The sequence below is a fragment of the Acipenser ruthenus genome, chromosome 14 (assembly GCF_902713425.1).
Source record: "Acipenser ruthenus chromosome 14, fAciRut3.2 maternal haplotype, whole genome shotgun sequence".
Classification (NCBI taxonomy): Eukaryota; Metazoa; Chordata; class Actinopteri; order Acipenseriformes; family Acipenseridae; genus Acipenser; species Acipenser ruthenus.
In genome coordinates, this window is record NC_081202.1 from 23917123 (window position 1) to 23928636 (window position 11514).

General features: G+C 38.0%; 1 protein-coding gene across 1 annotated transcript in view; it reads right to left on the reverse strand.

The window, feature by feature from the left end:
* LOC117419784 (early endosome antigen 1-like) overlaps positions 1 to 8867 on the reverse strand; it is a 30308-nt gene extending 21441 nt beyond the window's left edge. The window contains exons 1-9 of the mRNA XM_034032893.3: positions 8652 to 8867; positions 6768 to 6848; positions 4752 to 4879; positions 4419 to 4473; positions 4057 to 4122; positions 3846 to 3882; positions 3197 to 3310; positions 2971 to 3092; positions 1243 to 1398 (exon numbers count right to left, since the gene is read on the reverse strand). Of these exons, the coding sequence (XP_033888784.3) occupies positions 1243 to 1398; positions 2971 to 3092; positions 3197 to 3310; positions 3846 to 3882; positions 4057 to 4122; positions 4419 to 4473; positions 4752 to 4879; positions 6768 to 6848; positions 8652 to 8675 (783 nt within the window). The 5' untranslated portion in view covers positions 8676 to 8867. The remainder of the gene's footprint in view (positions 1 to 1242; positions 1399 to 2970; positions 3093 to 3196; positions 3311 to 3845; positions 3883 to 4056; positions 4123 to 4418; positions 4474 to 4751; positions 4880 to 6767; positions 6849 to 8651) is intronic.
* Positions 8868 to 11514: the final 2647 nt, after the last annotated feature.

The window sequence follows — 11514 nt, forward strand, 5'->3', positions numbered from 1 at the left end:
CAAAGGACTTGTTTGTACAACCTTGTGCTGCTGGCCAGTCATTTGCTTTGACACAAAAGAATCATTTTCAGTTATCATAACTTCAGGGTAACTTCTCTACCATATTGCCTTCAATTTACTTCTAATGTGCGGTTGTTTAAATATAGTTAAATATACGTTAACTTGGTGTTTTTCTCAGCTCTCTGCTACCATCCATTGCTCAATGAAGCTGCTATTATTTCTTGCTTGCTCGGAGAATGCAGTGCAAGTATCTATATACCCAGAGTATATAGCCAGCCTTCATCTATTACAGCAGTGCTTGCATTTTTGGAACTAACAGTTTTTTCTATCCAATGTTAAATCACTTTTCAGAAAAATAACATGAATACAGCCGTCATTCCTCATGCATAGCAAACTGCTATTCAATACTTGTTCCATGTTTTCCAACATAAACCAAAGTATTAAGGACTGGAGGCCCTCAAGACTAACAAATCCCCTGGTCCTGTCTTTGGTGTTAGTACAACAGCCTTTGGTTATTATTGGGGGACATACGTTGAGTCCGGCATATCCGAATGTACGGTGTAACAGTGTCTGTATAGTGAGGGACTACTGTACTTTTATTTAAAAAGGGAGATGCAGCGGAACCAGAAAAAAACTGTTTTAATCCTTTTGTGCATCTTTTTAGCTGTTGGTGTAATCGTAGTGGACAACATTAGATCACCAAGACGACCCAGCTAATGTGATAACTACCCAATAATTTTGAATGCAAAAAAAATGGAATGCCAAAAATGTTGATTTGGGGTGCCCCACTACACTGTAACAATAATTGTGACCATGTACATTATTTGAAGAGGATACAATTATATTTTCAGAGATGCCAAGATATTTAGTATCCTCTGGGATAAATGGGGAAACAAATGTCCTATCCATAGTTGTTCTGCATTTACTCATCTGTCTCATGCTTATTGAAATGGTATACATCTCATAATACAGCAGGTTTCAAGGAGTAAGATACAAGTTAATTGAACTGAGTAAATCACAGGTTGTTTATTACAGCTATTTTTCCGTATATAAAATGGAGTATAAAATGTCCTTGCTACAAGCTTACTTGGGACCAGAGTGTGTCACAAAAAAAGGCGTGACAGAAAGGGCAAGTGAGTTCTGTGTAACATAATACATGATTTACTTGCAAGTAAAATAAAAAAGGTATTGGTTAATTTTCAAATAATTATGCCTAGAAACAGTTTGCAGTTTCAGAGTTACCTCAGAGGTTGTGAAATCAGCCTGCAGCTGCTTGTACTGATTCTTGAGTCTCTCAGATTTCTCCTCGCTTTCCCGGGTCATCTGGTCCATCACAGTCTGGACCTGGATCAGCTCCTTCTTCAGAACCTCAACATCTTCCACACCAGGCCGCTGAAGCTGTTGAAGTCACAGAAAATTATGATGATGATGATTATTATTATTATTTAGAATCTTGCCTATTAAATCACAGCTTGACATACAAAGGGCTTTATGGAGTCATGATTACATTACTTCAAGCATGGTTCACTCTAAGTTACAGAAGATGGATAAAATGGCCTTTTTTTGTTTGATACTAATTAGCTCCGTTATTGTACACCTGGATACCAATACAACAGAAATATTATGTATTTTTGTTTCTCCCAACATACAAGTAACAGTAATGCTAAGCTTTTACTGTGCACAACTATTTTGTACACAGAGATTTGCCTCCTAGGAAGATTTTTAGACTGAACTATTAGGCTTAATATTTAAGCCTAATTAATAATAATAATAATAATAATAATAATAATAATAATAATAATAATAAATAATAAAAACTGAATCAGAGTGCCAAAAATAAGCATAACTGAAAGCAGCCTCATCTGTTGCTGTATAAATACACACTGTTTCTTAATTGAAAAGTCAGATTTCAACCATGAAGCAGCTCATTACCTGTATTGTTTGCAGAGGTATTTTGAAAGAGAACAGACATTTGAATGGAAGTAATTAAACTCCTGTCAAAAGCTGATCTGGATTTACAGCATTATTTAGACTCCTGAAATGTTGTGATGGAAAATGCATCTTTCATACAAGGTGTAAAATTAGGAGATACTGGCAATTCTGATATCACGGATTGTGACAAAAATGATGGGTGCCCCCATACATCTCTCCAGTAGTTTCTGAGAATCTCAATAACTCAGGAATGTGGAATGTACCACTAGACTGTAGATTTCAATAAGTCAGGAATGTACCACTGGACTGTAGATTTAATCCCTGTTGGATAAGCAGTTCTCTAGGTATGCTAAACTGGACCTAAAAACTATTCTAAAAGTATAGATGGCATACCTAAACCAGTATAAAGTAATGCATTGCACTAATTAGACTGATCAGTGTCAACTGAATTCTCTGGCAAGCTTTTTTAAGGCAAGTTAGCAGGGTGCAATAAACTTTAAGAAAAAACTACGGCTCAAGAGAAAGAGTATTTTGTTTGTGTTTTTAGCACAACTGAACCCCACAATATACCGTTAAAATCTGGGATCCATCTGAAAACACTATCTAAATAATTTCTGGTGCCATTGCATATGCCAAAATATGTGTCAAACTGACGAACGGACTGGCAGACAGAGGAACCACCCTCTAGCTCATGGTTCTGCAGGGGACAACAATAAAATATAGACCAATGCAGTTTGTCGGAACACCTGTTTCAAATATCACAACATAATTATTTTGGGCTGTATCAGTGGAATGTTAATAGCATATCATTGCAAATGCCCCTGCAGTTTATTCAAATCCTGGCAAGCTGTTCTGTCCAACTCAAAAAAGCAGGCATCATGACCTAGATTCTGATACCCTAAAGAGCAAGTTGTAATGTATGCTCATAACAAATTGCATTACCAATGGAAAATCAGTTCTCAAGAGAGACCACGTTAACACTTAGATTGCGCCACCAGACAAGAGCTACAGAAAGAAACATGAAACAGCTCACATTACCAGCTCAATATTGAGTTTCTCTTTCTCTGTTCTCTCCTGCTGAAGATCCTGCAATAGGCTCTTTACTCTTTGCTCTCCAGCCTCTCGCAGACTCTTCTCCTCATCATACTTAGACTTTATATCTATAACCAACAAATACAATTAACTTCATGCCACGCCACAACATTCACAGAACAAGCATCAGATTAATTCTGTTTGAAGGAGCTGCGAAAGTCATTGTACTTGCCTACTATCTCAGTTGCCAGCTGTGCAGCTTTCTGCTCAAACAAATCCTTCACCTGCTTGATGTTGAACTTTTCTGTTTCAGCTTCTTGCAGCTTGAGTTCTAAAGACTGCAGTTCTGAAAAGGAAATGTTTGTCAAAAGAAATATAACCGCTATTAAAATAATATTAGGGTGGTACTGTATCCCAAGCAGAGAGATACACTTTTTGGATTACTGTCATATTACAGGATAAATTATTGACCAATAAACAAAGAGGTGAATTTGTTCAATAATATTTCCTAATAGAGTTCGGGTCAAACATACTTTTTTATAGACAAAACAAATGTTGATCCAGTAATATACTGGCACAATTACAAAGCAGCTGTATAAAAATGGTGAGTCTTCATTTTCTGCATAATGTGTTACAGTCATATAAGCTGCACCCGCACGTGATGATAAGAAAGAGCAGGCTAGTTCAGACAATAGCAGCTAATTAACAGAAAAAATAAAAAGCACACCAGTGGAAATGCAAGTGGCTAATTTGGCTTTACAAACTTCCCTACCACCCTGCTGTAATACTGCAGTTTCACAATTAGATAAATAGAGTTGGATGAGCACAACTTAGTTTACAAGTCCAGAATGTCAATTTGTATTTACAGTACATTAATTTACCTGTTGATCCCTCAGTCTTCCCATCAGTCTGAGGACCCTAAAATAAAAGTTGCACACTAATGTTAAAAACAATCACATACTTCTCCAAAACAATAGATACATGTAATTCTAGATCACTGTATTCAACTGTACTGGTCTCAGCTTAATGGCACACAGTAACATGATTTATGTTCTTTCAATTTCTGATTTTAAGCATTTTAAAAGGAATTACTTGCTTCAGCTGCCCTTGTACTTTTTCCAGCTCTTTTTTCAGCTCCTCTGAAAACCAGCGCTCCTCCTGTTAATGAAATGATTACAAGGAACATGATTTCACCTGAAGAGACCTTTGAGGTCTTGAAAGCTTGTGATTATTTATTGTTTAGTTAGTCCAATAAAAGGCATCACATTTCCTTCTCTTTATCTAATGATCAGTGTCAAATATTATTTTTTAAAAGACAGTGGGCCCTACACCTGTGCACATTGCTATGGTAAGCACAGGAAATTCCATGATGCATTATGTGTAAACTAAAAAGCAGGGCTTTCCAGCTGAAATGTTTGTAAATAAAAACTTAAACACAGAATTGGAATTCAAACCTTAAGTGAGGCTTGTAGATCTTGCACTTCTTGCTGAAGGAATGTTAAATTATCCCTATGTACAGCAGAAAGGAAAAAGCAGTATTAAATCAGACAATGTTAAAATGAATTGCAAGACACAAAATGGGACAGAAGTATCCTGCTGATTACTATATTTTATTACATATCCAAATGCTAAAAGAATTGATCACTGATGTAGTTATGGATAAACTCTCAAATGAATCTCTGCTTTTTAATTATGCATCATACACTGTAGCTCAGTTCCTACCTACTGCAGTTGAAATTTAAACCATCACACAGCTACTATGGTATACCTGGAAACAAACTTCTCACCTTCCTGGGGACTGGTTGTCTGACCCTCTGTGAACCGACTGACCACTGGATTCATGAAATGCTTCATAGTGCTTGAATAGCTCTTCTGCAGAGGCATGAGCCTTCATACACTGGGGACAAATAAAACCCTGTGGGGTAGAAGGCCACAGTGTTAAAGGGAACTGCAACAAGCAGTTTTATCAGATTCAAGCTTTTCTTAGAAAACCAGCCACATTATGGAGACATACACCTCTGCTAAGTTTCAAAAGTCTCAGCCTCCACAACTTCTTCAGCCTAATGCCGCACAAATGAATAACCTAGTGAAATACCTGAATATTCGAGCGAACATTTCTTTATATGTGCTCGAAGGCAAAAAAACATTCAAATACTTGTTTGAATCTGGAACGGATATCCGAACATAAAAATTCCATGTTCGTCCCAGCACTAGACTAACCCAGCCTGAGAAAAAAAAAGTGTCAACCTCCTACTACAATCAGCCATTTGAGAGGACAGACATGTAACTTCCAACCAGCCAATAGGGAATACAGAAGCACATCTAACCAGCCAACAGGGAATAATGAGCCATATCTATTTACCTTCTAAGCAGACACTGGGGAATGCCATTTAACCCACAAGCCAATGAGGATCACTTTAACCAACCTACATTAACATACAAATAAACTAACTGAAGAAATGAAAGGACATTCAATTCTTGCCTGCCATGCACTATCATTCACTATTAGAAACCTTCTTTCTCTCATTTGTGTAAATCATTGTGATTTAACACTGTTGTTTCTGAAACGGATCATTTCTGACATCCCTTCCAAATCTACATGTTACCACTGCACCGGAGTGCTTTCTCTTAATATTAACAATTTGATTGTGTGTTTGTAAAACGTTGTATTATTTAATTAGCAACTAACCCATTTAACACTAACCTTGTCTACAATATTGCTGTTAAAAACAGGCCTCTTACAAATGAACAGACCTACAGAGCACTATGCTGTGGATACTTAGGGGACAGTATTGACTAATAAACAGACAAACAAACAAACAGAAAACACATTTACATGCAAGGAAATAAAATGAGCAGCACCGCAAAACACAAAGAGCCTGTCTACCGCTGGGAAGCTCCACCACCCAATGTCTAACAAATAAAACACAGTGACCCACAGTTACAGGTAGTGGATTTCATTGGTCCTGTGGATTTGTGTCTGCCTCCCCATGCTCACTCTGGTAATGGTCAAACAGGTCAGTAGACATTTTGTAAGAACACATACAGAGAGGGCAGATAAACCCCTGTGAAACTGTAAGGCAACAAAGCAGTGAATGAAAAATTAATGAAAGCAACAAATGCATGAGAGAGAATGGTAGCTGCAACAGAAATTAAAGTGCAGGCAATACAGTTCATATGTTAGTCTCATTTCAGACAGTTTACTTTTATGTTAAAAAAAATAATAAAAAATAAACCTTTCTAATAGTTCATGGTAAATTATCTTAACATGGGGCGTCTAGGATTACATTTCGGCACTGCTACCCTTACAGCAGCTTTTAAAAGTACCAGATTACAAAAATGACAACTGACATTGCATAAAACTACCTATCACAGTTGTTTCTTTTATTATTTGGCACTTGAAAGTTGCTAAAGGACAGAAGCATCATAATTCAAATGTACAGTAATCCTAAGCAGTTGGCAGTCTTTTTCAAATGTTTCCTCAGTCAGATTATGCAGCATTCTGTAACACAGCTCTTTAGCAGAAAGACCAGCATGTGCAACTAGTTTGGTAATGCCAGATATAAAATTAAACGTTCACAGCTGCATCACTCCTTATTCTAACTAATTAAGCATGAGTAGGTAATCATCTCTATAAAATACACTGCGACGGTATTCCGTTACAGGAGGGAGTACAGGAGTTAGTTCTATACTGGGAAAAAGAAATATAAAACAAACTATGCATCCTGGTCAGGCTCTGCAGCTTTATTCTGTACTTTTACAATATGGTTTTAAGAATGAGCTACATCATTAGAATAACGTACCTCGGAGGATTCTTCATGATTTACTTCAGCAGCAGCTGGCTGATCGGAGTCTGAGCCCTGGGAGCTGCCTTTCCCTGGTGTCTGGAGGAAAAACAAAAATAAAGGGTGAACAAACTGAACACAGTACAAAAAAAAACAACATAGGTCAGAAGTCTTTTGCCTACTTATGTCACAGTGTGCTAGGCCAAGGACAAGGATATGAGCCACATATTACAGATGTTAGCATCTTAAAAATAAGTACATTGCCATGCTATGATGACCTCCAGCAGCCTGTAGAATAGCAAATGCCATGCTTGATTAATTAAAACGGACTGCTTTTAACCAGTCAGCCCCATAAAAACGTAGGTCACTGACCAACAAGATACAGTATGCCTGTCACCTTGCCTGGGAGAAATTGTATTGACAAGTACTGTAACCTTAAGAGTCCAAAGCTCAGGTCATCAAAATACGTGATTGGTGTAAGCAATTACTGTACAATAATCTTATTATTATTATTATTATTATTATTATTATTAATTTCTTAGCAGACGCCCTTATCCAGGGCGACTTACAATTGTTACAAGATATCACATTATTTTTTACATACAATTACTCATTTACACAGTAGGGTTTTTACTGGAGCAATCTAGGTCAAGTACCTTGCTCAAAGGTATAGCAGCAGTGTCCCCCACCTGGGATTAAACCCACGCCCCTCCGGTCAAAAGTCCAGAGCCCTAACCACTACTCCACACTGCTGCCTATACTACTATAATACGAAGGTGATAAAAGCATGGATAAGCCATCGCATCTATCTCAGCCAGAAACAAAACTTACTATTGCCTTTCAATGTTTCTCAAACGTTCAAAATCACGTTTATAGATATATTACTAGGGTATATGATCTTCAAAGGGAGTTCAGGATCTAAAAAGGATTCCAGGATCTAAAAAGGAGTCCAGAAAAGTGGTTCACAAATATTTGACTTTTGAAACTGATGCTCTGATAAATGTCTATCTGCCAGCTGCTTTTCAACCATCCAATTCCACATACCATGCATAAAAAAAGCAGCATGATGCAGCACACACTTGCACTGATTTTCATACAAGCAATTTTAACGGCAATTGGACAAGCAGTTCTGAGATATATGCAATGAGCTAAAATAAATGATGTAGAGTCGGATATACAGAGAATCTGGCCTCCATATACACTGACTGGCCGTCAGAAGCTGCACACGAATAGCTGTACATAACCAAACATTCACTTTTTGAAGTTTCAAATTGCCAATCTCAGCGACAACCATTTTAAAACTGTATAGCCACGTTAATTAAACATTTTCAAATCCTGTAGTTAAAATACAGACCTGTAATTAATACAGTATTATGTTACCTGTATAAAATGTGGTTTTAACTAAAATGTAGTACTTGCAACAGGACCTAGACAGAGAATAACTGGAGTAAAGAAATGGGTACTAATGAACAAGTTCTCTCTATCCAAGCATAGCGCAACATTATATTAGCGTACCAGTACAAAATGTAGGAGGAACGCCCACACAATATCATATGACTTACTGCATGACACCACATACAGTAATTCAGCCCACCCAAGACTCCGTTTCTAGTACTGGACATCCCTCAGTCACATCCCACAAAGGTTATAATCACAGTTACTTGCAAGCCTAACCACCCCGTTAATTAAAATACGATAGACCGCCTGCAAGCACCGATTGTTAACCCGTCATTGATTAGCTACTGTTTAATAACAACAGAAAGGCCTAGCCCACAGTTCCACGGCCTGCAAAGTGGGCAAGGATAGGCCTGTGTTACACGGGTAATTCAGTCTGAGGCACACACAAGTAAGAGACATCGTACGTGCACGTTTACTTTACAATTGTCTTAACGTTAGCCTTACCAGCTGCAAAATCCGTCTGAACATGGTGATGAAGTATCCCCTCCAGATGCAGAAAATGAAATTAAAAACAAAAAAATGTATTCTTTACGTTCCCCAGGAACACCTGACCAAGCCCGCTTGGTAAATGACAGCCCAGGATTACAGAAAACAAGGCTCAGAAAAGCGGGTGAATGAGGGCGGGTAGAAAGAGCGTTGGGTGAAGCCTAGGACGGAACAAGGATAGGTGGGCGGGGCAACATGTGGAGGAATAGAATGCAGGAGGCGGGAATATGAAATGACTGGCAGAAGGACCGGCACTTTCATTTGCGCAACAGTTTGGTTCATGCGGGTGTTCCTGTCATGACTGACATATTAAGGATACATGGTTATCAGTGGAAGTCAGTTAGGAAAGTTAAGCGAAAGGAATGACTGAAGGACAAGAAAAAAAATTATAGAAGAAACAAAGTGTTGAGTTCTTGGTGTATAAACTTCAGTAGCATTATGTTTGTTTGGGTAAATTTGACCTGCAGTTAAATTAAGTGAATACTCAAATGGGAGGCTGTGTGGTCCAGTGGTTAAAGAAAAGGGCTTGTAACCAGGAGGTCCCCAGTTCAAATCCCACCTCAGCCACTGACTCATTGTGTGACCCTGAGCAAGTCACTTAACCTCCTTGTGTTCCATCTTTTGGGTGAGATGTAATTGTAAGTGACTCTGCAGCTGATGCATAGTTCACACACCCTAGTCTCTGTAAATCGCCTTGGATAAAGGTGTCTGCTAAATAAACAAATAATAATAATGGGGAGATAATGGAACCATTAAAGTTTATCACAATACTATAATTTCCCATGGTTATACTACACATTATTGATATGCTTTACCATAACTCGCTATTCTGTACAATGCTTACCTGTGCTTTACCATGCTTTTGCTATGTTACCTTCACTGGTGGCAACCCCAGTACAAATACTGAAGTTGTAAGTAACTTTGGCTATTTTGCTGCCGTAATGTAGTCAATTCCTTATGAGTTGTTTCTTACCTGTTTCTTATTTTTATTTTTTTCTTTCAAAGTATAGCAAATCTGGAGCTGTGATTTTAAAAGCTTTTAAAATCTTGCTGTTGGTTATAAAAGGGAGGTGTCATAAAAAGGGTTGGTCATTATTTATTAAGGGAGAGCAATGTTCAGGGTGGGACGAAATGACAGGATAATCAGTAACATACTGTAACTATGTATTTGTTTGTTTTATGAATATACATCTGATGTGACTAATTATTTTGTTTATAACAGATATTTGATATGTTAGATTTGGTTTTAATTAAGCAAGTTGCTTTGTGGCTTAAAGAGTAAGTAGCGTGGTTCTGAAAAATGTAGCGTTACATGTCCCCACGTGTTACTACAACTGTTCAGTGTTAACATCCTGGCAACTTTTTACACTTCTAACTTTAAAGTTTGTTTCAAAGCTCTTTTCAAAATGTCCGCTCCAGTGCATGGATACTGTAAGGATTATTGCCACATTGTCAACAGGTAACACAGCAATAACGATGCATGATGTGGTACAGAACAGAAAAGCCAGAGCACTTGTTATTATTATTATTATTTATTTAGCAGACGCCTTTATCCGAGGCGACTTACAGAGACCAGGGTGTGTGAACTATGCATCAGCTGCAGAGTCACTTACAACTACGTCTCACCCGAAAGACGGAGCACAAGGAGGTTAAGTGACTTGCTCAGGGTCACACAGTGAGTCAGTGGCTGAGGGGGGATTTGAACCGGGGATCTCCTGGTTACAAGCCATTTTCTTTAACCACACAGCCTCCCTCAAACCCCAATGCACTAGAGTGTCCATTTTGAAAAAAGCTTTGAAACAGACTAAAGTTATAAGTGTAAAAAGTTCAGGATGTTAACATTGAAAATAAAAATGACAGGTACGTTATTTAAACAGTTGTAGCAACACGTGGGACGTATAAAGGTCACCATACACAGGGCGTTTTTTGCAGCTGGCGATATGTCGTCAGTTAATTCTCATGAGAACCTTCTCACCATACACAGGCCAATTTTGTCATCCAGGGAGAATGGCATAAGAAGGACTTGTGGTTTTATGTGCTTGTGCAGCTCTTGCTTTGATAGGAAAGAGAAAGAAAAATAGAAGGAGGAATATGAATATCTGTGTTAAAGAATGGATTCAAAAGAGGGATGAAAGGGAGACATTTCATAATTTAACGGTAGGACTCCGCCATGAAGATTTAAGTGGTTACAGTAATTTTATCAGGATGGAACCTGCCACATTTGATGAGTTGCTGGGGAAAGTGGGGGGTAAAATCACTTTTCAAGACAACGTAAACTTTCAAATCCTTCCCAGATTGTACTAAACATTCTAAATGGTTATTTTAACATGTTAAATTATTATGAATATGTAGAACGGTGTGTGAGAAACGAGTGAGAGAGAATAACCGAAACTAATTAAGAGAAATAATAATTAAAGGGGTTTATTATTTTGGCGTGGTCCTTGACTGACTATTTTATTGCTGAAGGCACACGCTCCAGAGGACAATGTGTGTTCGTCTTCGCCACTCCCTAGTCAGCACAGATGTGGTAGCGGTGAGTTGAGCCTAAAAATACAATTGGACATTTCAAATTGGGAGAAAAAACAGGGTAAAATCAATTCATGACTACTAAATTAAAAAAAAAAATGATATGTATGTATATGTATCTTTTGTACAGCGGTATTGGCGCTATGCTTTAGTACGAGAGGTCCCGGGTTCGCGCCCGCCCTCCGTCTGTGTGTGGATTGCCTCGCCCTGTGTGATGCGCCTGCCTGCGGGAACCGAGATCACTACTATATATATATATATATATATATAGTTTCAATTTTAAACCATTTTTTTA